At 46.7% G+C, this 26,427-nt stretch overlaps 1 protein-coding gene across 3 annotated transcripts in view; it reads left to right on the top strand.

Annotated features, from left to right (window-relative positions):
* The first annotated feature begins 264 nt into the window (after positions 1–264).
* PRPSAP1 (phosphoribosyl pyrophosphate synthetase associated protein 1) overlaps positions 265–26,427 on the top strand; it is a 29,868-nt gene continuing 3,705 nt past the window's right edge. The window contains exons 1-10 of one of the 3 annotated variants that reach the window (XM_072880848.1): positions 265–449; positions 1,185–1,296; positions 10,119–10,171; positions 11,773–11,839; positions 16,198–16,370; positions 16,803–16,918; positions 17,960–18,015; positions 18,549–18,694; positions 24,959–25,029; positions 25,730–25,876. In XM_072880848.1, the coding sequence (XP_072736949.1) occupies positions 1,214–1,296; positions 10,119–10,171; positions 11,773–11,839; positions 16,198–16,370; positions 16,803–16,918; positions 17,960–18,015; positions 18,549–18,694; positions 24,959–25,029; positions 25,730–25,876 (912 nt within the window). In that variant the 5' untranslated portion in view covers positions 265–449; positions 1,185–1,213. Of the gene's footprint in view, positions 450–502; positions 620–1,184; positions 1,297–3,267; positions 3,505–10,118; positions 10,172–11,772; positions 11,840–16,197; positions 16,371–16,802; positions 16,919–17,959; positions 18,016–18,548; positions 18,695–24,958; positions 25,030–25,729; positions 25,877–26,427 lie in introns of those variants that run through there. The other 2 variants (XM_072880847.1, XM_072880849.1) reach the window with 2 other exon arrangements.

Genomic DNA, 26,427 nt, shown 5'->3' with positions numbered 1-26,427 from the left:
TCACGGCACAGGGGTGCTTAGGGGAGCCCCAGGCCCAAAGTGTGGCCTGGCCCCTGTGGGGCTGGGGCCTGGCTGGCAGAACCCCTCCTGAACACTGTGGGGCTCCGGGAGGGCTCATGCTTAGGCACGATGGAGTGGGAGGCTTCAGGCCTGGACCCTGTGGGGCGGGGAGGGCTGTGGGGCGGTTCGCCCGCCCCACCGGCTTCAGGCCTGAAGCCTCCCACCCCGCCTGCCATAGAGCCAGGCTAGAGCGCCGCCACAGCGCTTCCGTCGGGCCGCCGGACCGGCCGCCATCTTAGGCGCGGGCAGTGAAGCCGCCGCATTGAGGCCGTGCCTCGCACCGCCGGGCAGAAGGGGGAGAGCGTCTGCGCTGTCAGCCGCACTCGGGAAGCGGGCGGTCCACCCCCCCGAGGAGGGAGAGTTTACGCCGTTCTCAGCCTCCTCCTCAGGTACCGGTGCTGTTCGGGCAGTAGCCGATACCCCTCTCCCGCTTGTAAGCTTGAGAGTGCGGCCGCTGTGCCCTCACCCAAGATGGCAGCGGGGGCGGTCTCTCCCCGCGGAGAAGATGGCCGCCGAGGGGAGCGGCGCTCTAGCCGGGTGGTGGAACTCGCTTGGCTGGGTGAGGGGAGCGGGAGGGGACTCCCACCCCTACCACACTGACCCCCTGCCCCACCACAGGGACCCCCCCAGCCTTGCTGCCTCACAGGGAAATCCCCTAGCCCCCCCCCCAACCTGCCCGCTCCCCCCTCAGCTCACCCCCTCCTTCCCCAGCCAAGGGAACCCCTCTCTGCCTTGCTACCCCCCTCCGCTCATTTTGGGGGTCTTCCCTCCCCTGGTGCATGAGGTGCCTCTGGGTGAACGTGGGGCGGGTTGGGGTCGGGGTTACCCGAGGCCTGGCTCCTGGGGGTGGGGGTTGCTCTGCAGGCAGCGCGCTACACCCACAGCCCACCCCCCCCCCCCCCAGGCTGCTGCTGCTCCATTTTATTTTAATAGTCATATTTTTCACCCCGCCTTGTATACTTTGCCACAGGAGTGGACCAGCAAGACCATAGGTAGCGGAAGAGTTCCCCTCCTCCTCCTCCTCCTCCCCACCCCTTAAGGGGCGGTGATCGTGGCGGAGAGGAAGAAAAGGATGCCACGGAAGCTGTTGTTGCCTTATAAATCTGTTTTTTCTCACTTTCGAGCTCCACGGGGGTTGCATGACTCTTTGGCGATGAATGCAGCCAGAAGTGGCTACCGGGTCTTCTCGGCCAACTCCACGGCAGCCTGCACCGAGCTGGCGAAGAGGATCACGGAGTAAGTTCCCTCTCTCTCAAGTTTCTTCCCCCCCCCAGAGCTCCTGCGAGCGGGCAGGCTTTCTTCAGAGCGGCTGGAGAGGCTTTCGGCGTCCTCCCGCCTTCCCAAGCCGAAGGTGTCTGCTGCGAACACCTTTGCTGCAGAGGTTTTGCGCTGAGAGCGTTCGGCAGCTCTGCCCTTCTCCTCGGCGCCGGCTCATCCCTCCCGATAACTCAGTTTGACCCAGCGACGAAAATGGACCGGCTGCTTTCCGCCTCTTGCATCTCCGACATCCATTTCAATGCTGGAAAGGCCGGGTTGCAGCAAAGGCTGTTACTTTTGAGGAGGGAGAAGGTGAAACTTGGCTGAACAAACCTCAGAAAGTGTTTTAACTGGTTTGGGAGATGCTCAAAACTTTCTTGGCTGCTTTTCGTGGGGATGGGCTGGCGACCTGGTGTGCTCAACAGCTTCGCTGCCTGGGGCGCAGGGAGCGTTGACCTCGTGCAGCACCAGCAGTTGCTGGTGGACTAACCGAAGTGGATTAGTGAATCTGCATTTCAGTGGGGTAGGAGAGGTGGGCAGCACATGCTAAAAAAAGAGGGTTTAGTTTAGGGATAGAAGTGTGCCCTCTTTTTTTTTTTTTTTTTGTTTGTCAGATCATCAATTTGGGCAGAGTTTGACCTTGACTTGGCAGGGATGGATGCGCTGGGTCCTGCTGAAGGAGGTGTGTAACAGCTAGCTCCAAAATGGGGCTCTTGCTGCACAGAGGAGCACTGAGTTTACCCCAACACTTGATCTTTTGTTTTTGAATTAGTTTGGTTCAAATCAGGGTGCTCCCAGCCACAGAGGCTTTTCTGAGACAGGCATCTGTGTACTGGGGAGTTGTCATCCTAAAGCAGGATTTGGGTTTTCTTTCTGCTGCTTCTCAGCTACAGTTCATAGGAAGCTGCTTCCAAAATTGAAGGGGCTCAGTGCTTGTTTGCCTGCTGCAGTAGATAGCATCCTTGCTGCCCCTTAGGCAGCTGCTGGCCTGTTCTGTCTCCAAGGGCATGCTTAAATTGGAAACTTTACTAAATACAGGTGTGCTGCCGCCTTAAACTGCAAGAACATTTTGCCATTTGTCCAGCTAGCTTTATAAACAGTGTGTTCAATCCTTAACACAGATTATCTCCACGAAGCTGACTTGGCTGTTTGGCTGGGATCGCTGGCGTTGATGGGATGTGTGTTAGATAATGGTGGTGGACTTCTTTGGGCGTGAGGCAGAGAGGGAAATCCTTGTGTTTGGGATTGGAAAGCTTTTTTTTGGTTCATGTATTTTTGCTATATTTGGTCAGTTCCATATCACTTGCCCTTCACTGATACAACTCTCAAAGTCTCTCTATATAAAAAAGTAAGTTTTGCTGCAACAGATGGGACATGGTTTTACAAGGCTTGTCCTGTTGCGTCAACACAGAACATAACAGAAGTCCCCTGGGGACGAGCTCCAAGTTCTCAGGACTGAAAGAGCAAACAGGCAATCTTTATTCTCTGCTCTTTGTCTTAAAAATAACTCTCTTTTTTTAAAGATATAATAAGAAGAGACACGGAGCAGGCTTCCCCGGGCTGTGGCACACACAGCTGGCTGTGTGACGTGCTGCTGTAACCCTCTGCAGGGTTCCCAGTGGTGCTCTGAGGGTGAATGACAGCAGGATCCAGAGAGTGACCTCCTGGCTGTCCTTCACAAAGTAAACTTTTAATGGACATGATGTGGGCTTTTTGCCTTGGCTTTTGCAAGCAAATGTTAGTGAGGAAGTTGGATGCTCCGGTGGTGGTATGAGTACAACAGTGTGATACGCAGCTACTGCTTAAACTGAGACTTAAGGACACATAGCTTTACTATCTGTAAAATGGGAGTAGTGACCACTCTGAAACGGAAAGGTGTGAAGCATTATATGTGGATGAGGTTTTGCTGGAGGGGGGTGCAAAATCTGGAACCATTAATAGTATGGATTTGCCCACAGTAAAAAGTCTCCCAAAAAGAAAGGTATTTTCAGCATCTTGTGCAGTGGTTTTGCACTGACTTCCCTTAGGAGCTCAGGGGCTGTTTCAACACGTTCGTAATACATCCTTGTTTTTTCAGGTTGCAAAAGATGCGTGACTGCTGGCTTTCCCACTGTGTCACATCCCAGTCTGTACTTTGCTGGGGAGGTCAGTTGCACCTTTTAATAGAGTTGGAGCAGTCTTATAAGGGTGAGTCTGTCCTCTAATATTGTGCGTTCTTTTTAAAGTTTTTTTATGACCATTAGTATAAATAGTAAAAGAACTTTAAAACAACACACAATATTAGGAGTAGGGCCCCTTGAGACTCTTGTCCATCTAGGCTCTGTTGCTCTTTGCCTGTAGGTATGATGTTAAAATCAATACTTGAAGAGTCCTAGCTTACCCTTTTTTAAAATCTCAAGCCTGGGGAGGAGTAGTGTGACATAAACCAGACATCTGAAAGCTGTCAATCTCCTCGCTTCATTTAATGCAAAACTTCCAGAGTCACTTTCGATTCAGGCTCTGAGCGTGGCATTCTGGCATGCTTCCGATCTTTACAATTTCCCATTATGCATTCTTGTCTGGTGATAGGACGAGTGACTAAATTAACTTTCACTTTGAGTTTTCAGAGCTTTTGTTTATGTTAGCATCTGCCAGGGAGAGGAGATGGTGCTGGCTTATGAGAACCAAATACCTTGTGAAACTCTAAATAATAAAGATGCTCCTTACATTCAGGACCACTGAAACATAAATAAAACCACATGTTTACTTGTATCTTATAAATTGAGAGAGGTGATTTTTCTTTTTTTTAAATCCTTTCCCAGATGGAAAGAAAACTCCTGCTGTAATTAGGATGCTTGGATCTGATTATAAGCTGCATTTGCAGGGGAGAAAGATAATTTCTGTGACCAGTGCTGATCCCTAATGGGCCTTGTGTGCTGCTGGGGGGAGGGAGGTCTAGCAAGTCTTTTTAATCTCTGGAGTCCAACAGATGCATTTAGATCTCCCTCTGACTGCAGTGTTTGGCACAGAGGGTACAAATACTACGCTCCACTCCCTGCTTGTGTGTTTGGGTTGGAGGGGATTCCTGATTGAAGCTTTCTAATGCCTCCCCAGTGCTCCTGCAGGTCTGCGTTATGCGGGACGTGATACCATCATAAACTCATTGCAGACAGTGGATGCGAGTATTCTAGGCGTTCATTTGGTTTACAGCACGGAAAATTATGTTGATCTAAAGATAAAAGCAATGTCATAAGCCTAAAGAACGTGGAGTAATGAGGAAAAGATGGAGACTTGTGTTCTGATCTCTGGTTGTAGGGAGCTGGGTACGCAACACTAAAACCAGGGTGGTGTTTTCTGTGAATGAGCGGGAGGTGCACCCTGCTTTCGGAAGAGACCGTATGTTAGGAGGACTTGCAGCGACCTCCCTCAGCTGAAGAATTTCTGATGGGATGGAGGAAAAGTAATGTCAGCCTTCCTCATTAGGTCATCTTGCCAGCATGTGAGAGGATGGCACAGGGCAGTCAGATCACAGCAGCCTTGTGATGCTGCTCTCCCCTATCTCCAAACACTGTTCTTGCCTTCTGGAAAGAGCTCTTGTGTGATGCTACGGGAGGAGAGGAGGTGGCACAAACTCTTTTCCATCTCAGAAGATGCAGCACTGTGGCAGGAGGCTAAGAGATATTACAGGGTGAAACTGCATCAGAGGATTTTGGAAAGGGAAAAGAATAACTAGCTAAAAAGTAGCATAGCTGGAGAGGGTTACAGGCAGGGGATGGTGCTGGAGTGGAGTGAGCATGGAGCAGTTGGGCTTTGAGATTTTCTGTGCAGCTTAGAGCATGTAATGTGGCTGAGCAGACTGGCTTTGCCTGGTAGCTTTCTGTGCTGGCCAGTGCCAGGTTTAGGGGAAGTTCCTTCACGAGGAGCAGACTAGTAGGACTAGAGGAAAATCTGTATGGTATTTGCCAGTAGTTCATCTGCACGGCTTTGGCATGGCTGGAACAAATGATGCAAGTGCTGGATGGCACTGGGTACAAGTGGCAGATGAGCAGCAGGGACTGTTCTTCAAGCATCCAGTCATACCAGGTGGGTGGAGAGAGGTAAGGGAGAGCTCAGATAGTTATAACGATATTTGAACAAGGATATTGCCTTGTATCCAGGAAGCTGCTGTTTCCTTTCCCTTTCCCTGGCTTGTTCTTGAAGTGGGAGATTAGGAAATACACCGCAGAGTTGCCACTGTGCTAGCTGGACCAGTTGACTGATCTTTAAATAAAGATTTGCTTGAGTTTGAAAAGCAATTCAAAGTCAGGCTGTGGCTTGCTTTGGCCACAGTCAGGCACAGAGCAGATCCTCTGCCGTCAGCTGTAGCTCCTTCTGGAGCCTGCAGTGGTTCGTGGAGTCTGTAGGTGTTGTGGGGAGAGTCGGGTATTTGCAGAGCTGAGACCAGTGGAAGTTTTTGTAAAGAAGAGAATATTGCAAAATAAAATCATATCACCGTCAAGGGCTTTGTCTGTATGCAGATTTCTCTTCAAATTGAATGTTTGCACTGTGAGCTGGCTGGAAGCTTCTTTCAGTGATAACTTTACAAATGTCTTTTAGGTGCTTGTCACAGAGTGGGAGAAGAAAACACAGCCCGGGCTGAGAGCCCTTCCCAGCAGTACTGAAACATGCTTTGATGGCATGAAATACTGCAAGTGCACTTGCCTCTTGAATTTTGATTCAGCTAAACGTCAAGTCTCTTTTTAACTGACTGTCCTTTGTCTCAAGAGCCTGGTACAGTGGTTTTTGACAGTTTTCAGAGGAGCATTTTAAAGTACAGTCTAATGCAGCCTCATAGCGTTTCCTAAAATACTGGTGTGTCACTTCCTCATTAAACTATAGGTGACTTCTGAGCTGTTCACATTTAGGCTGTGAGTTTGAGACAGATTTTATAAACACTCATGTATCCACAGTTTAGTATCCTCTTGGCATGTGTTGAGACTGCAGAAAGTTAGATCATCTTTCCTAGGCAATGCTTACAGAGAGAGATATTCCAGATCAGTATAAATTTTTACTGGCCAATTGCTCTGGGTAGGATTTTTAAAGCCATAAAGAGAATTTTTCTCTTAGATGCTATCAGGTCCTAGAGGAGTTGTTTTAGTGACGGAGCTGGTGCGAGGACGGCAGAGCAGAGCAAGGAGCAGGGCTTTCCCCATCAGGAGCAGCGAGTGATCACACAGGGAAAGTTTACACTGAGATGTCGTTAAAAACTTTAAAAGCTGGGAGCAGCCTGGAGTAGTAATATCTTGATCCCGCTGTGCCCAGCCCTCTGCACTGAGCTTGGCAGGACTTTTTTAACAGATAGCATAGCTTAGCTTTTTCAACAGATCCCAGTTCTGAAGACTGCTGCTTTTAAAAACAAAAACAATGCCAAACTGAGTTTCTGTCTCTCTTGGATGGAGAAGACAGCTTCCAGAAGTGAACTCCTGCTCTGATATCTGCTTCGCACTGGTTAACCAGTGAGATTTCTGCAAATACACTAAAATCAGCCTGTTCTCCAGTCTTAAACACTTCAGTATCAGCAAAAGCCCTCACCTCCCCATAGCCAAACACCACACCACACAGCAGGGCTTTTGTTGGTGGAGCTCATTTTGCTTGAGATGTGATTTATCTACAGGACCTAAAGTATTATTTTTGCCAAAAGAAGCTGTATGTCTCTGTGGGGGTGTGTGCTCTGGGTTACCTGTCGTAGCAGCCTTTTCTTTCCTAGGGTAGATCTCATGTCTGCAGACAAGTGATCCAGTAATTGTGATAGCCCCTGTTCATATGGGTATGGTGTTAGTCCTGAAGCCGAATACAAACAGAGTTCTTGCTGTCAGTTTAATTCCTCTATTAAAAGCAACATTATTTCAGTATAAGCAACAGTATTCCTCTAAAGCAATGAGCAATTGGGGGCTTCTGCACGGGGAGGGTTTAGAGAGAAAAGAGCTGGGGATGGAGGGGGAAAAGGGAGAGAGGAGGGGAAAAAGGGAGAGGTGATAGGAAGGGGGAATTTATCTTTGAACTCTGTCACAAACAGTTACTCCCAGGCTGTGTGGTGGCTAAGGCCGTGCTCTGCCCTTGACTTTGGTGCAAATCTCCCTTTTGACACAAGTCCTGTGGAATTTGGTGTTTTACAACAGGAGCTGCACAAACAGTCCCCTCTTTAATAGCCTTGACTCCAAGGTTTTATCAGACTCCTTCACTGGCTGAAGTCTTGGCTCACGCAAAGCCTTCAGAAATGAATTTAGTGGAAGGTGTGCCCCTTGGGTAAACATACCTGAACTGCTTTGGTGGAGGTGCCTGTCGATCCATCTGCTGTGCCTGCAGCTCATGGGACTGCAGAGCACTGTAGGCAGGGCTGTATGACTTTTATGGGCAGTTTTATCTCGTATCCTTCCCACTGCCGTCCCTCTTGTTTACTTGCAGTCAACAGTTGGAGCAGAGATGGGATTTATTGTCTGACCAGAGCAATTTACTACCGCTCATTCCTTTAAGTTGTCAGCTGCTTAATGTCTCTTCTGGTGCTATCTGCACCCAGGTTTGACAAGCTGAGCTGTTTAGTGTCCCTCTTTCCATCAGGGAGCAAACTTGCCTTTCCAATTTCTTCTTTCAGCAGCACAGAAACTGCATTGCTGCTGTATGATCTGAATAGGGGACCACCGTGCTGTGGTTTCTTCTTGCCAGCTACATCCTCGCAGAGCATCACAAGCCTGTGCTGTGTTTGTTTGCTACCCCTTAGCATTGGAAGTGCCACCCTCCAAGGGGTATTTAGCTGAGATGTGTCCCATTGGACTGTTTTTGAAGCTTTCCCTCCTTCCATGAGATGCAGGATTGACTAAGGGCACTTGCACAGTCTCAGTAATGGAGTTTTTTTTCAAGCAGTGAGGTAGGAACATGTTGTCTGCAGTGAAGTCAGGGCGCACGTGCCTCCAAAGGGAGGTTGCAAGACTTGCGGTGCAGTTGTGGAGGAACAAGTGTGGGTCATTAAACATTCCCCCCCCCGGTTTGTTTTGTGTGTGTGTGATTCTTAAGCTTGTTTCGACTTGAATGTCTTGGCACTGATTAGGCTAAAGCTTAGTGATTGCAAATGCCTGACTGTCATCAGAAAGACAGCGGGATCCCAATGGGTGGCAGTAAGTGCTCAATGGATCCCATCTGCAAAACTCACCTTTGCAATGCATCTATCCCTGGGGTCCCCAGGCTTGCCTTTGCTTGACCAGCTGCCAGCTCTTTTTTGAAGATACTGAAGGTACTGAGGATGCCGCTGTATGGCAGCTGTAACCCAGCGGGGCTGGTGAGAGAAGCCAAATTAGAGGTTCATGTGGCTTGCCTGCTCTGGACTGCACGGTCCCTGGGTGATGCTCCAGTTGGTACCTGAGCCGGGCTGGTTATAATCTCACACGTGTGATTCTCAGTGCAGGAGTTTACGCACCAGCCCCAGCCATGACAAAATGTGCTGCCAGACACACAATTGGGAATGTGTGTGTGCCAAATACGTGCTTTGTAGCCAGCTAAGCAAATATATCATGTTGCATTCGAGTATCTGTTATCACAGCTGTCCCAGGCACGCTTTCCAGGCCAGCTTCTAGCTGAGACCTCCAGCTTGTGGGCTCATAGCTGAGTCCAGCAGTTGCTGATGGGCCAGCAGCGTGCCAGTGTCAGGCTGTCTTGCTCATTGACTTCTGAAAAAGCATATCTTTGTGACAATTTAAGTACGAGGCTGAGTCTGTGGCTAAGGAGATGGAGAGAGACTGACTGCTGAAGGTGGTAGACCAGGGGAGAGCCAGCAACAGATATGGGCTCTTTATTTAGGTTTAGTCCTGATTTGCAAAATTTTGGCCTGTGTCCCGGTAAATACAGTATACGTGCAGACAGGAAACTACTGCTGTAATCTATGTGTTGAACAAAGGTATTTTGCAGGCAAAAACCATTTCCTAATCCAGCGTGTGGGCATGGCACCGAGCAGACCCTAGAAGAGAGGACGGACTTGTCTGGTGCTCCAGCCAGCTGAGTTGCAGCAACACACTTGATTCAGCATCTCGCTGGTGTGGGGTCTCTCAGCTGAGGCTCACAGTTAAAGGACACGTGCCTCTAAATACTTACTAATGGATTACTTGTCAGTATAGTTAAATACAGAAGTGTCACCTGAGGGAGTAGTCTGCCTTTTGGAGCTTTTTAAAATGCTCTTCAAAATGAATCTTTCTTATATAAGAAAGAAATTTAAAAAAAAAAAGGGCCCACTGTAATCTGTGTTGTGATGTAGATGTAGATCTGACATTTGAGAAGAGGAAGGCGCAATTTGAAAAAATCAGAAAACTTTTTTTTTTTTAGTTAAAATCTCTTCAGTCAGCTGAGTTATTTCAGAAGGAAGGTTTGGGGAGGAAAAAAAAAGATGATGTGGGAGTCAAAAAAAAAAAAGTGACTCAGTTGCCATTAATCAAGTCTGAGTAAATAATTAATGTTTAGTTCCACAACAGATCTGCCTAAGGTGGCATTGCATAGGCTAGCAAGATGTCCTTTGCCATCAGGAGACACAGCCTCTGGTCAGTTGTGCAAGGACTGGCTTTTCAAGTATGGCATCGACCTGCCTCAGAGCAGCATGCCCCAGGGCCCTTCCTGGGGACGTCGGAGGGAAGGAGTCCCCCAGGGATGGGGCGGATGCGTAGTTCTGCAGCCTGGCTGGCACACTCAGCTCCCTGTTAGGCAATGCTGTGTTTTGTTGGTGTGTAATGGTTGGTCCAGTCTCTGCATTGGATCATGAACTGCTGCGTTCCTTTATTTTTAATTTCCTTTTTTCTCTCCAGGCGTCTCGGTGCTGAGCTGGGGAAATCTGTGGTGTACCAGGAAACCAATGGAGGTAAGGGAAATCTTTACTATTTGCAACTGTTTTGAGGTAATCTTAGAAATATTGGGTAACTCCATTGGCCAAACCTGTCTAGTAAGTGCAGTGATTCAGCTGTAATGTTACTGCTGCTCCTGGCAGTGCTAAACCTCCGTGTCTGACCTTGGACAAAGCAATTAAATGCATTCCTTGCTTTTCCCTGTTATCTGGTTTGTCTGCCCGTCAGCTAACTCTCATCTAAAGGAGAGTCCTACCTCGGGTGTTAGCTGCTACAAAATCTTACACGCTCTTGTGCTTAGCAAAAACCTCCCAGGTTTAAAAGTAATGGCCTGCTTTCTAAGTGTTTGCCTTGCAAACTTTTAAATTATTCCCTTCTTCCAGCCCTCCCCTGCCACAGGCAGTTTACAGGTGCCCTAGCAAGGGCTGTGCTGGGGAGTGTGCTTCTTGGAGCTTGCTTTCATCTCTTTAAATGTAGCAAGTGTCTGTTTTCAGATGCTGGGCTAAAACACGAGGATATTGGTTAACAGAGTTCAGTGGCTAGGAGTCATTTACTGTTTCAAGACCTCTGTTACGTTATTTGCAAGAGAGACTAGAACCAGAGAGCTGATACAGGTGAGAGGAAGGGATGGAAACAGTGCTGGCTCGGCATAAGGATTTATGATGCTGCTGCTGCTCTTACAGCCGGAATGGGCCACGCAGTGTGTAAGCTGCTGTGGTCATGGTCGGGTTGGCTGTTGTATTCATGCTCGTGAGAGCTCACTGCCCTTTGGGGTTAGTTTTAAATCAGGTCGCTAGCTACAAGGTCTGAAATTGTTCCTCATCACTACACAGCAAATCGGTCTGCTTTCAGCAGAGTCCCTTAAGGTTACTGCCAGTGCCCAGGCAATTAGACTTTGAATTCGCTAGCTTGGTAGATATTTCTCTCCTTTCACTTATCCCTGCCCTCTAGTTCACAACTGTGTAGGAAATGAGTGGCTAAGACAGGCACCTCGGGAAACCTAGTGTCATTGCTTTGGCTCTGCAGAGCTGCCTTGGGGCTTGGCTTTTCCATTTGAGTCTGGGACTGTAGGACTTGTGTTCAGTAGAGACCCGGGTTTGCAGCTCGTGTCAGTGTTGAAATGTCTTGACCTTGGTAGTGAAGTTGGGGAGTTATCCCTCTGAACTCTGTGCTGTTGCCTTGAGCTATCCAGCCTGTATGGAGCTGACCGGGCCACCTAGTACTAGAGGTTGTTCTGCTTTGGGTGGTTCATTGTTCACTAATGAACGCAGTATTGACAGCTTTCAGCACTCAGCATGGAGAATTGAAAAGGATCTCTCATTGAGAGTTAGGTAATTGTCTTCTGTGTGTAAGGGAACAGCTATTCAGCCTGGTTTTGCATTGTGAATACAACTAACTCACTGGTATGTCATGCGAGCTCTTTACTTCTCAGGACCAGCCTTTGGAAAATCCACTTGGCTTATCTGCGTGTGTGTAGTGGGTGTGTGTGCACAAAGGGCAAAGGAGCAAGTCCTCTCTGCCCAGACCAGTGGGCAAAGTTGCTGCTAAAACATGGTGTGTTATCACTGTAAATCTGATGTTTGGAAACAAAACTGACTGTGTTTTCAATCTTCTCCAGAAACAAGAGTTGAAATAAAAGAGTCCGTCCGGGGACAGGATATCTTCATTATACAGACAATCCCCAGGTAAGGGACTTGTGGCTCAGTTTTACAGCTGTGATATGCTTTGAATTTCTGGTTCAGCGGATTGTTCAATAGGTTTGCTCGCCATTAGCCAGCACAATAACCAGTCTCTTTCCAGTGTTGGCATTGCTTTGCCTTACATTTAAGACACCACATAGTGTTAAGCTGTTAAAATTCCCAGAGGATTGCTTGTGCCACAGCAAACGGAGAAGCTTCCCATCAAATAGCTTAAGTGTGTCACTTCAGGCAAGAACAAGTATGACTGATGGCTTCAAGTGAAACATCACTGGTCTGTGTGTTGGTGTCCTTACAGGCTCAGTTCCTTGGTGATTTCTGAGTGGCATTTCCATTTCAGGATGTATAATTTCCTCTGCCTTCCAATTACCAAGCAGCAGAGCCAGCAACAAACAGCAGCTATTGCTTTCATTACAGGCTGGATTACTCTTCCCTTTTCACTGTAGCGATGTGAAACTGAACTTAGGTGGAAGCCCGTAGCTTCCCTCCTGTACTCTTATAGTTCTTAATGATGTTGAGTCTTTTCTTAAGTGAGTCTGGTTTTTATTTTGGGCTCTTCTAGCCTTGGAGTAAGAGGAAAAAGAAGTGCTGTGAGTAACCAGGGGCCTAGAAAACCAGCTGCTAACCCCAGGAACCTTGCTGCTCGCTGGCTGAGGAAGAGTGTAGCGAGATCGCACTAGGATGGTGGGAAGGGAGCCTACATACAAATGGTGACTGCAAAATGACCAACTATGAGTAGGGGAGGTGCTGTTTTCAGAGATGAGGTATTGATAGGATGCCTTTTGCGCAGTTAGCAAAACAAGAATATTCCTGCTCTGATAGCTTATTCCAAGTTAACAGATTCTGCTCAGATTTTGGAGATCACAGGAACTAATAGCTCAATAGATCACAGGAACTAATAGAACCAGAGCTCAAGCAGGTAGCAGAATACCCTTGAAACAGAATTTTTCCTTGCTTTCCAAAGAAATAGAGCCCAGTGAGAATTCAAGTTAATTTCCTCTTTGTAGTGCTTAGCCTTTTGTTAAAGAAATTGGTAGGACTACAAGATCAGCTTGCTCATTTCTGGAGTTCCTCTTGCAGGCTGAGACATTTTCCTAGAGCTCACCTCTCTCCAGAGATATGCTCCAAGTGTTTACTCCCTCAGGGAGCAACTAAATCTCCGCAAGATGAAAATCCACTGATGCAGGATTATGTTTCGGGTGAATAGTGCCATTCTGTTGTCCCTTGTGAGAGTTTTCTCTGAAATAACTTGTAACTGAGAGCTGTGTAAACATAAAACAGATAAGGTGTTCAGAGAGAGAGATAACTCATAGCATTAGGGACAGCAATAGTTTTGGGAGGGGAAAACCTCCCCTGCTTTTAACTTGTTGATCCCCTTGTTTTTCCATAAACTGAATTCAATGTTGTGGGCCAAGAAATGGGTCCTTTTTAGCCAAAATGTTCAAGGCCTTCCAGGTGAGGAGCCACTGTTGTGCAGCCAAGTCATCTTTTATTCTTAAGCTGCAGCTGTGCCTGGCTGCATTGCTTGAGAGGACAGGTTCAAGGGCATCTCAATTTTGCAGTGGGTTTCAGGGAGCTTTTCAAGAGAGTAAAAACAACTGTGTTGAATAACCTGAGAATAGGACTTCCACACTCAGTAATGGTTTGAAAAGCAAAGCAAACAAAATATTAAGACTTAGTAGGAAGGGAGTAGAGAGGGAAACAACTTTGTTATGCTGCAATGTGAATTCACAGTCTGCATCTTAAATGCACAGAGAGAGACCAGAAAGACCTGAATATTTGATACAAGCTCCCTGTCCGAAAAGCTCATAGCAGAACTAAAAAAGTTGCAAAGACAGGTATCGTCTAAGACTATTGGTGTGTGGACAAGCATTCACATGAGGGAAAACCAAATAGCTCATGTTTAGACTGTAGAAAAACAAAGGAGTTGGTGGTTTAGTGATATACTAAAAGCAAAAGGAGTCTTTTAGTGCTGAGTGGTGCTGGTTGTTGCAAAGTCGATTGGCGGCTTCACACAGGCCATTTGCTCAGCCCCGGGAACAGGGATCTGCAGGGATGGGGCGCAGCGCAGGAGGCTCCACGCTGCTGGAGAGGTGGTAAGTAGGGCGTGGGGGATAGCTGAGCTGGCTCTAAATGTCCTGGTAGTGAGCTGACAGTCCTCGTGCGCGGTCTTGGCTCAAGCTTTCCAGCAATAACTGTTAGCACGGCTTCAAGGCAGGAGGCAAGGAGGGCAGCAAGGAGACTGGGATGCTCTCCTGGGTACCTGTTTTGGAGATGCTGTGGCTGGGGTTCCGCTGCAGATGTTTTTTCTCTGCAAGTAGTCCCCACCCCAAGCCGGGTCTTTGGTTCAGGTCAGCGCACCTTGCGGAGGAGCGGATCAGTGTGATGGCTGGCTCAGCACGAAGCGTCCAGGAGGGTGCTCCTCACCTCGATGAGCCCCGCAGCCCACCCACCCTGAGCCCTGCTGGAAGGACAGACACATCCACCTCTGCCTAGTGCCTGTGCCAGCTGGCCTGCAGGAGCTTCCCGGAGTCTAGTGTTGGAGTCCTGCTTGACTATTGAGAGAAGTGCTCCTCCTCCAGTAATTTCTCCATCGATATGGCTACCAGTGTACCACAGCAGCACCAGCACTGCTGGTGGCTTTTGAAATCAGTGGTAACCCTTTCTCCCAGGAGCAGTCTTATTCTCTATCTGCTTTCCATGTGAATATATATATTTTTAAAGAGTAATTTGAAAAATAATGATGGAAAATATTGAATTTCTGGGATGAACTTTAAATAGGCTTAAACTTGGCCACTTTGTTTTTATACAACACTGATAGTAGCATCTCTTTCTCCTCTCATGGCCCCACTGGCACAGCTAAAACACCAAAGGGAAGAAACAGTTCTTTGTTTGCTCGTTGTCCTACGTGGCAGGGGGCTATGTTTTATGTAATTCTTGGCTGGATGCTTCAGAGCTAACAAAGCTTTCTTGTGTGTAAATGACATTGTGTGCAAGGGCTGGCGGGGCCAGCGGGAGAACAGAGACCCAGAGCAAGCGCTCACAAATGAAGAGGCACAAACAGAGGTTAATTTCCAAAGGAAGGGGGAGCGATGGAGAAATGGAAATGATTAGAGGTTTGTCACAGGTCACACAGACGGAGGCTCGGAAAATGGTGTCTCTGAGCTCTTGGGGAAGCTGTCTCTGGTGGTCAGGAGGAAAACAGGTCCTTGAGCAATGTCTGGGTAACATCCAAAAAACTCTGCAGAGCTTTAAGCTGCTCTGTGCTGTTTATTCCTCTGCTGCTGTGTGGAAAGGTGGCCTGGTCAGCCCCTGCTGTGTCACCGTGGTCAGCCCATGCTCTGTCACAGCTGAGCCACCGCCAGTGTTGCCCTCCTGGGGACCAGTCTGGGGAAGTGGTGTGTCATTTGAGGCTGGCTGTGCTGAAAACCCCCAAGCAAAGGTGTCTGCATTGTAGGAGGATTGGCTGTCCCTCTGTCTTCTCTGAAGTGCATGCTCTTCAGTTCCCAAACAGTCTCAGGTCAGTTTATGACTGTGCAGACAGTGTCTCTTGGTGTTGGTTTTAAGGAGCTAAAAGGGCTTGGCTTTTTTTCCCCTTCCCAAAATGAATAAAAATGCAGGTTAATACACTCCTGCTGGGCCATGCCAGTCATCATGGTGAAGCTAACTGAAAATGGGGTTTTACATGTATTCCTTGCTGTGGTCTACAGACATGTTCTGCCTATGTTCCTTTCTTGTTTTTTCTTTCAAGAAACAGTCATTTAGCATTTATGTGCTGTTGTTCCTTCCATCTCTAGATGAGCTAGATAGCGTGGAGATGCTGACCTCCACCAAAGTGGTGTGTCTGGACTTTGTACTGCTCCAAAATGCAGTATTTCTTAAGGCAGGAAAAATAACCCGCCTTACATTGTTAAAAATACCCTAATAAATCCAGTGTGGATGAAGTTGTGTTGGTTTCATGTGTGCTGCTTCTTTAAAAGACTGTTTTACTTCAAAATACATTGTATGAAGTGACATTTGTTCCAACATAAATGAAAAAATGCTGGTTTTTGTTGTGATGATGGAGGGAAATCATCACACACCTCATGTTAGAATACAAAATCAAATTCCAGTCCACAGCTCTTGAGTGCTGAAATCATGTCCTGTACATATAACAGTTGATTGTAATATGCTGTGGCATGATGGAAGGAGCTATACGATTACAATCTGAGTCTTGCATACATTAGCATAAGAGGTAGCATTATGTGCTTGGAAGCTTGGTGAGGAGAGGTGTTGGGTATAAAAGGAAAAGGAGTTGCATTGGAAAAACACCTACTAATATTTGGAATGGTTTTCAAATCTCCTAGAGATGTGAATACTGCTGTCATGGAGCTGCTGATAATGGCATATGCACTGAAGACTTCCTGTGCCAGGAACATCATTGGGGTCATCCCTTACTTCCCCTACAGCAAACAAAGCAAAATGAGGAAGAGGGGCTCTATAGTCTGCAAGCTGCTGGCTTCGATGCTCGCCAAGGCAGGTGAGTATCGCAGGGCGCAGCAGCATGGTAGGCTTGAACGCTGCAGTGCATCTGGCTGCTGGGCATCCCAGAGGGCATCTGTCCTTCTGTTCTTCTCCCATTCGATGTGGGGATGTGCTGCTGAGCCCTTGAGCTACTTTGGAGGAATTCGTTTTCTTCAGCTTAATTTTATTTCTTCGTAACTTGCACCGGGGGAAGTGGCCTAGAAGTGTCATTGAAATACAGTGTCAGCCTAGTGCTGTAACTTATTGCATGCCTGTTTCTCATTATGTCTTTGGAAGTTTTTACGTTAACCTGTTTATGCTTATTTTATCACATGGCACAATAGTCTGAGTAATAGCGAAAATAGTCTGGAAAATGGAGATACACAAAGAACTCCAGCCATGTGGGAGTTGTTTCAATGAATTGTTCTCTTTTTTGTTTTTTCCTTAGGTTTAACACACATTATCACTATGGACCTTCATCAAAAGGAAATTCAAGGCTTCTTCAGCTTTCCAGTAGACAACCTGAGAGCATCCCCTTTCTTGCTTCAGTATATACAGGAAGAAGTGAGGTTACTCTAGTTCTATATATATCAACTTGTCTTAACTCATCTTAATGTGATAGCAGCATTAGGCCTCTCCTTAGGCAGAGGTTGTGTTGTCAGGCTACGTCAATTGTTCTGTCAATGAATTCTTTCTTAGGGGATACCTACTGCATGTTTCTTAGGAAAGTGGGAAAATGTTGTGTTGTATGATTGTACCTGGATAGAAATTGAACTCTTGACCATAAGCAGAAGATGAGCTTGCTCTCCGTAGAGTTAGTGCCATTTGAGAGATGCTATTTATGCTCCTGCCTCTAATCACTGTTAAAATCCTGTTAAACTGTCTCCCCTCGCCCTTTGTTCTGTGTTGGATGTCTGACTGCTCTGAATTATTGATAGGCTTTGTCTTGGGCTGAGTGTAGGAATGCTGAGCACAGCAGGGCTGGGGGCAGGGCACGGAGGTTTTGTTTTCCGTGTGCAAAAGATGATGATTTATGCCCACACGGTGAGAACAAGGCTTCCCCATACAGGGAGAGCGGGCCCTGGGTTCCGACCTTCCCCTGCAGACAGAAGTAGCTGCAGCAGGTCCGTGTTGCGTAGGTTAAACACAGTGAATGTTCCCACCTTAGCCCCTTTTGAACGCAAGGCCAATGCCCGCTCTGTGCGGGCACTGGGGCTCCGCATGCTGGTGAGGGCCAGGGTTTGATACCTCTGGCCCCCAGGGCCCATCACTACACCTTCCCCTTCCTTCCCTGCGCTGTGTGCCGTGCCCTGTGTCTTGGACAGCTGCGCTTAGCACTGCGGACCAGGCCATAACTTGTGGGCACCAGCAGGGAAGGAGGCACAGAGCTGCAGTCATGTGCAGAGTAGGACCTGCAGTATCACCTGTACTAAACTTATTTGTGTTGCACTTGGGGCAGAATACACAAATACTGGTGTTGAAAACGAGTGCAATTGCCTCTCTAGTTTCTTGCCATAGAATGAAGATTTGGGTCTGGGGAAAGAGAGTGGGTGTGATTATTCAGCTATGTATCAAATCACTTAAATAACTTTTTATCACATCCAGATTCCAGATTACAGAAACGCAGTTATTGTAGCCAAATCTCCTGATGCAGCTAAAAGGTAAATGGATGCTTTACTAGCTGGTTAAAAGTAACTTGGAAAAGATCTGGGCTGATGGGAAATACACCAGGAAAAATATGGGAGGGTCACAAATGGATCAGCGATCTGGTCCCTAACTCCTTTGTGGCTGGAAGCGGGATGGACGACTGTAGTGGTGCAGATGGGCAGCTGAATTTTGCAGTCCCAACCCTGTGGGATTAAACTCTGGAGGTCTCTGTGCCGCAGAGCTATGTTGTTCACCTGGGGCCAGGATCAGACTTGCTGCATGAGTTTCAGCAGTGCCTGACCATCTCAGAAAGCATTTAGCATATGGAGGAATGCCAGGAGACCCCTGTAGTGGAGCCAAGAGCTAGAGTGGGCTTTGGGATATTAAGGAGGAATGAAAAATCTCTTCCAGTGAAGTTTCTTGCTGGGGAACAGCCACAGAGGTGCAGCCTTTGCTTGCCCTGTTGGGTCTGGGAGAGGCCTGCTGCACTGAGCTGTGAAGTTGCATCAGCCCAACATCTTCCTGACATGCTGTGGTTGTCCTGCAGGGCTCAGTCTTACGCTGAGAGACTACGGCTGGGACTAGCAGTGATCCATGGAGAGGCTCAGTGTACAGAGCAGGACATGGATGATGGACGTCACTCCCCTCCGATGGTCAAAAATGCAACTGTGCATCCTGGTCTGGAGCTGCCGTGTAAGATTAAGCTCCTCTGCTTACCTTTGGGGGGAAAAAAAAAAAAAAATTGCTGGGAAATTGCTGTTGGTTTAGCTGTGTGGGTATAACCAACCTAATGGCAGTTGGACCAGTGGAATTTTTCTCATGGAAAGGTTGATATCAGCGAGTTGTAGGAGAAGGTACAGGGGAAAGTTTTTATTTAACTCTTTCTGGTCACGCAGAGCATCAGTGTTGTTCTCCTTGGCTGTGCCCACTCAACAGCATCAGACTAACAAACCTCTGATAAAGGTGGTGCTTTTACAGTGCTCAGCAACAAAACTCATTGAGCTAATGAAACAGAAAATAAATGCAAAAATGTAACTAACATGGGAACAGCCACTGAGACAGGCTGCTGTCCCCAGCGTGGAGGGGAGGGCTGGCCTTTGTCTTCCCCTCCTGCTGCAGCCATTGTTACTGCTGGAAATTTTCTTCATCTTGGCAACCAGGTGATCATGTTCCAGTGTCTGTTTTGACAAGGTTTTGAGGTTTGTGTGGCTAGGGTGAATAGGTTCTCCGAGGCATTGCTGAGCTCCTGTGCTCTTGCCGTTGATTGATAAGCTGCTGCTTTGGGAGCACAGAGCAAAGGAAAAAGGAGGAAACCTGTGTTCTGGGAAATTCCGTCCTCTTAGGATTGCTTGTATTCCTGCAACAGCAGCAGTCAAGTAACAACAGTACAGTCAGAATCCAGCCCCCTCTTGGGAGGATTTTAGCTTTCTAGGTAGATGGTGGTAGGACAGAAATTGAGTGCAGTGAATGTGGCTGAGAAGTGACCGTGGGAAAGGATGCATGCTGCTGTATGTGGTAAGGAGCTATCCATCATGCAGCCAAACTTAATTATACCGGCAGTGGCTAGGGCTACTGATAAGTGCCTCCTCTTGTCTTTTGAAGTTGAGGGAGAACATCCAAGCAGTTTGTGGGCAGGTTGTGGAGGGGAGACAAGTAAGACTGCAGGCATTTTACATTACTCCAGTCATTGCTCACCATAATACAAGCAGTTAAACAATGCTTATGTTGCTGGTGAAACTCCTCTTGGGCCTTGGGGGACAGGTGGGGTTTGGCAATGAAGTTTGGGACTTCATCTTGATTGTCCCCCTTCTGACAAGGGGATTTTTCATGCCCTTCCAACAAAACAGGAATTTGCATGGTTATTCTTGGCCTTTTCCTTCCACTCCTACTCTGAAGAGGATGCTGTCCTCCAAAATATAACTAGTTGACATTTGTCTGCTACCGGAGCATCGATGTGACTGAATTTTTATTTCCAACTGTGTCACTTTAAGGAAGCTCAACTGTGGGAACTTGTGCTGCTGGAGAGCACTGTAAATAGTAGCTCATACAGAAATGTGTCCTTGCCCAGTTTAGTTATGATTCCAGTGGAAAATTGTTTTCAGTCCTCAGCTATCCAAACACAAACTAATTTGCTGTGTATCACTACTTTCTTATTTTATCTCCTGCAGAAACTCAGCACTTGACTAATGATCTTACATTCCTGCATGCTTAAGGCACAAATGTAAAACAGTCAAGCTGTGGCTTGGTAGCTGTCTGTTGGCAGGATGTGGGGTGGATTATGGGGCGAACTTGTCCAAAACTCTTAGTAGAAAGTTGCTTTTCTCTCCAGCTTTCTAATCTGATAGATACCTGGTTTTGAATGAGCTGGGCTCTGTTACTGGAGGTGCAGAATACTGGGGTAATATCTGCCTAAAAGCAGTCTGTAAGCTTCTAGTACATCCTGGTTGTGTCGCAGCCTCTGTCATGGAGCTGCGCTCTGCCAGACAGAGGTGAAAATGCAGCTAGGGTTAGGGATGGCAATGCTGTGAGTGTCTGTCTGTACTTATCCTCTCTGCTACGCCTCCTTTCTTGTCCGATTCAGTCATTTGAAAAATGTCTTCCCACCTCAAGTGGCACATCAAACAAAAGCCTTGATCAGCTCTTCCTGCCGTGTGTACCATCACCAGCAATCCTGGTGGTGTAAGGTCTGATGGCAGAGTGAAGCAGGGTTCAACTATGTCCCTGTATTGTTTGTGAAAGGTAGGACATGTGCTACTCACCCAGAGCTGTATGCTTCCTTGCACCAAAACTGGCCAGAAAAACCTCCGGTTGTCAAACAGAACCAGTCTCCAGGTCTGCCTGGCTCAGCTACCGCAAACCTGGGTCTGGGCAGTTAGAAGGTGGGAGTACTCCTGGAGGGTGGCTGAGACTAACCATGGAGCATCCTGCTCTGGGCTACAACCAGATCGGTGTGGAGCACGCTATCCTCCCTCTCTAGACTCTGTGGTTCAGGGTCCCCAGCAGTTGTGGTACAGCCAGAAGAGAGGCGAAACTCATGTGTGGGAGCGGCCCCAGAGCCCTACAGTGATGGCTTATGCTTTGTTCCATTCTTCATGGGCTTCCGAGTGAATTGGCTGGGCTCCTGCGTCCTGGTACACACCTTGTCTCCCTATTCTAGTAGAGATCATATGCCTTTAATTAACGAGTGTTACGCAGTGTAACAGCTTATTTATTGTCCTGAGAGTGTAGCCTAATGTGATACTCTGATTTGGTGTCATATGGAACCATAACGGAAAAATGCCAAAGGTGCTTCCAATTGCACTTCTTAAAGTGCTGCACTAAAGCGGCAGCAATAGCTCACGTCACTCAAAACCCAGAAAGCAGAGCCTTTGAGACAGGATGTCACTCCGAGGTTATTCTCTTTGATTGTGTGCTCTCTGTGTCTCAAAGCTTGCAGCTGGCTTGGGGCTGTGCTTTAACAAATGCATGTGGACTCTTTGCATGTTTCCTGGTCCTCGAGAAAAGGAGTTGGAGCACCATCTGTTAAATCATTTCAGTGGCTTTGAAATTCGGTACTTTATACAGATAGCTAATGGTCTGCTTCAAACCCAGAGCCTAACAAACTGCCATGAAGGGAGAGTTTGGGTGAAAAACCGGAGTGACTGCAGGTCTGTTCCTACTTCCCTACCCCCGTCTCTTTCCTGTGTTTAGGCTGGGCACAGGGATGTTATCTGTCCTTCCAGGTGTATCTCTTCACAAAACAGTTCGTTCTTGAGCAGCCTTTTGCTCATAGACTCTGTTGTAAATGCAGCATTATTTTTCTTGGTGATTATCACTTTAATGCACACTGTCAGCTCCAAACAGAATTTGTTTTAGCGTTTCTTAACCTGTTTTTGACCGCTTAATAAAAGCAACAGATTTATGCACCTGGGAATGCTGTTTTTTCATGCCAGTGATAATCTCGCCTTTAACGCATGGTACTTTGGCATATATTACTCACATCAGAATGAAAGTGCAGGTTAGAGAGTTCGTCTGATGAACTTATTTCCCCACCACCCCTCAGTGTTCTTTGATATTCTTGTTTTATAAAAATGGTGGTTGGTTTGGGTTTTTTCTCTTTTCTTTATTTTTTCCCTCAGAAGCTACCACAGAAAAGATACCACAGCATCTTTTCTGACTCTCCAGAAAAAAACCAGCAACTCTTTTAACCTAAACTCGTACATAATCCAAGGGGTTATACCAGGCAGAAGTACAGCTGTGGCTTAATTCTGTTGCCCTCTTTTGTCTACATACAAATAGAGGTTTTGTGTCTGGGATAAAAATGTTCTTTATCATTTGAAACATTTTTCAAGCCACCTTCTTTTAGCAGTTCTGACTTGCATATCGTGATATGTCCAAAGATTTTGAAGGAAAAGAAACTGACCGCAGTAACCCTTGCATATGCTCTCATCACATTGGAGCAATTCTCTTGAGATTTGATGTGGTTATGGGTAGATCTTTGGCTTGCAATTTTTTTCTTTTCTTTGCAGAGAAAATTGAACAAGAAAAAGGGAGAACATCTCTTTAGGATCCGGGTAGGTCGACGTGTTGCCTACCATACTTCAAAAATAAAGCAAAATTGAAATGCAGCATTTAAAAACAGACCAAGAGATGCAAAAGACTGCTAATGTTGCTAGCTGCTGTGTTAGCCTTTAAGCATAGCAAGGAATGTGTCTGCTTCCTTTATGGAATAGAAGGATACTGATTTGCTGAAACTTCATGTGTTTGTGAGTAAAGTAGTGCTGAATTTCAGCTCCCTGGGCCTGTTCACCATTTGCTTAGAAAAGTTTTCCCTAGCCTGGCTGTTGTAAACAGAAATGGTACTCATCTGTGGATGCACACGAAGGATGAGATGGCAGCCAAATGTAATCCTTTTGGTATTTCACAGCTCCTGCCAGGAGTTTTGTTACTGTCCAAACTAGATAATGAACGAATAACTAATCTAAGCATGTAGGTAGTCCCTGTAATTGGAATTTATGATCTGCTTATCTCTTGTGACGCTTAATCCTAGTTCATTACAAGTACTCTTCCTTCTCATAAGAATATTTTCCCTTCAGGATTTAGATGAGACTTTGCATTTGATAGGAGACTCAGAAATAACAATGCAAGGGAGGCTGGGGAATCTGTGCTGCAAAGGTCAATTAAGTCTTAAGTCCAAGGTAGCTGTGACTTTAACTGCAAAACCTAGCAATGAGTAATGTCACTTTAGTCCAATAGTTCTGTTTTGACACCTTTTACACAGTTTTTGGTAGGCTTACAGAAAACCGGTCTGTGGAGTAGGTCGTGTGTATGAAGAACAGCTCTACACATGAATCTTTGGAGCTGTGGTCCTTATAATTGCTTTCATCGCATCCCTCAGTCTGACTCACTCACCCAGCTGTGCTTACACTCTAAGCATTCCCAGGCACTGATGAGTTGTGGGAATAGTACTGGATCAGCCTGCTGTGCAGGATGGGGAGTTTCGTGTAGGACTTTTTTGACCCAGGAGGGCAGAAATCAATATTCAGACAGGCTTTCTGATGGACAATGGCTTGTGTTCTTATGCTGCTCAAGTATTATATTAAAGTAGGTTATCTTAAAGGAGAAAAATCTTGCTATCTAGGGTGTCCAAAACTCCTTGGCACTTGAGAAGCCTCTGTGGCCAGAATCCTGGCAAGACCTGAGCTTACGGAGAGGAGGGGTACAAAGTGCCTCGGTAGGACACTTTGCTGCACTCCCCGTAGAGAGCATAAAATCTGGGGGGATGCAGGTGGGCCAGGTAAGTGTTACAAAATGCTGGATGTTCCTCTTTGTTTCAGTGGTTAGATCAGCCCAGATTATCACCTAATGACATGTGCGTGCCCACCACCATATCCTTTCTGTGCTGGGAATTTTGGTACTGCATTCACTGTATAAACCAGCACCGTCTGGCAAGTGAGAGGTTTGGCTTATGGACAGCAAGTCCCTGGCCAGTATCAGAGGCTGATTGCTGTTTGGTGCAAGTCTGAAGACTGTGTTACATCTAGATGCACTCAGTGCATCCTAGTTCATATCTCTGTCATTTTTTTATACTGCTGCTGGAAGTTTTTCAGGATGAAGGATAAAGCCTGTTACACATGTAGTTTTTGCATGAACCATGTCAGTGCAAAAGTATAGTCAGGAGGGAGGGGGACCTTATTTCCCAGTACATCTCTTCACCATGTATCAGATAGCACAGCTCCTCAATGTATCCTTTTGCTTCCAATTGCTGGTTGCACTGAGCTTGTAGAACTGAGTTTGAACTGGATTTTGTCCTGCTCTTTCCATTAATCCACTTTACCAAAAAAAAAAAAAAAAATTAAAATCAGCAAATTTGCTTCTGCAAACTTCCTTAAGCTTTCTTTGCCTGAGCAGGTATTAAGCTCTTTACACCCTCTGAAAGAGTCTTGTGTGTTTGGTGATATGAGAGAAATCAAGGAAGCTGCAATGCGAGTCTCAAATCCTTCAGTGAGTCCAACAGGTGAAAAATTGCACCTTGTAAAGCATATGCCCTTTGAGAGGTGTTGCTCGGAGAAGCCCATTTGCTGTTCCCAATCATGAGATACCCCTTTTTTTCAAGTCCTGTCCTGGAGCACAAAGAAAGTCACTGACATTTCCCATAAACTAGGTGCTGCTTTGTAGCTCTCCTTGCACAGGGATCTGTTAGATATTTGGATTTGCTTACTGTCTGTGCAATCAGTATGAGGTCCCCACAGAAACTGAGAGTTTCATCTTTATGCAGCAGTGCTATTCATTTAAGGAGGAAAACGATGGTTAAACCAGTGGTTACCCACTTAGGTGGGTGTCAGGATAATGTAAAGCACATGTCTGTGTCTGTGCACCAATATAAGGCACAGTTAGGATCTGGGCCTCTTGTGTGGTGGAGCTGTTGTGGTTTGACTCAAGGCTAACTGACCTGGGCTTTTTTTTCTTCTTCTTTAGTGATGATGGCCAAGGAGAAACCGCCAATAACTGTGGTTGGAGACGTTGGAGGAAGAATTGCCATCATTGTGGTATGAGTGTGATGGAGAGGGGGGGTGGGTGGCTTCCTCCCAGCATCTTTTCTTGAGCTGCTTTATCCCAGAGGGTAGGAAGGACTGCTGGTGTAGGGGTGGGAACATGATTGTTACCACTGTTTTCTCCAGTTTTGCTGGTGGCTTTGGTTATTTCATCTTTCTGTTAAAAACCCTTCGTACTTCAGCATTTTAAGCCCTGAAATCTCCTTGCTCCCTTGAATCTACAAATGTCAGATGTCTACAAATACTCAACAAATCCAGGACGTGCAGAGAAATCTCCTGAAGTGTTTAAAAAAAAAAAACAAACCCCAACCAATCAAACCAAAAAAACTTGCTGAGCTTCTCATACTTGCTGTGCCATGCTGCAGTGTAAGTAATCAACATGCAGCTACTATCACCATGAAAAAAATACCTTGCTTAAGATAAGCTCTGTTTGTGCATGTGCAGGGACTAATTTGTTTCCAAGACACAATATTTGTTTTGCACACTAGCAAAAGGGTCCGTAAATTAGGGAAATAGTGTTCATAGATTTAAGTCGTGCACGTGGCTGTCCTTGCATCTCAACAGCAGCTGAAGTAGCCAGGGATTATTTTTTTTGGCTGTGTGCATGGCCAAAGCTGCAGTACCTTGCAGATCCACTCCTGCCCTGCAGGCACGGTAAACTTCTGGTTTTGATGTTATTTCTGTTTCTTCTCAGGATGACATCATCGATGATGTGGAAAGCTTTGTAGCTGCTGCAGAGATCCTGAAAGAGCGTGGAGCCTACAAGATTTTTGTAATGGCTACTCATGGGCTCCTGTCAGCAGATGCCCCCCGTCTCATAGAGGAATCCTCCATCGATGAGGTGCGTTTGCTTTCTGGACTGCAGAGGAAGGGCTGGCTCTGGTGGCTGGGTTGGTTTAAGGCACCAAAAACCACAAGCTGATGTTCTTCCCCTGCCACATAGCTCATCTCTGAAATGACTAGTTTCATCAGATGCTTTCAGTTAGCTGGTTCTTCATTGAAGAAAAAAAAAAAAAAAAGCTGTGTGATTAATACTTGTTCAGATCAGATCTGCTTCTCTGTGTATGTTTTCTCCCTAATGCACAGATATTAGTCATCCCTGCCTGGACAGTTCCCTTACTGCAGCTGGGTGCGTGTGACTGCTTTCTCACTGTACAGGCCTTCTACCTGTCCCTCTCCCCCATCCCTCTCCCCAGCTGATGATGGGCTGTTGGGTACATTAAGAGGATAAGATTTCAAACCTCGCCCTTAGTGACAAACATGTCAGATCCTGCGATCTAAATGGACCTGCCAGCCTGTGTGGAGGTGGCTGTTGTAGAGTGCCGGTTATGCCAGTCCCCTCAACAGATTGGCTGTCACATGGGGGAGACCATTTATTTTAATCTCTTTTTT

The sequence above is a fragment of the Ciconia boyciana genome, chromosome 16 (genome assembly GCF_034638445.1).
Source record: "Ciconia boyciana chromosome 16, ASM3463844v1, whole genome shotgun sequence".
Classification (NCBI taxonomy): Eukaryota; Metazoa; Chordata; class Aves; order Ciconiiformes; family Ciconiidae; genus Ciconia; species Ciconia boyciana.
The sequence above is the reverse complement of the archived record's forward strand: the minus strand, read 5'-3'. Positions and strand labels throughout refer to the sequence as shown.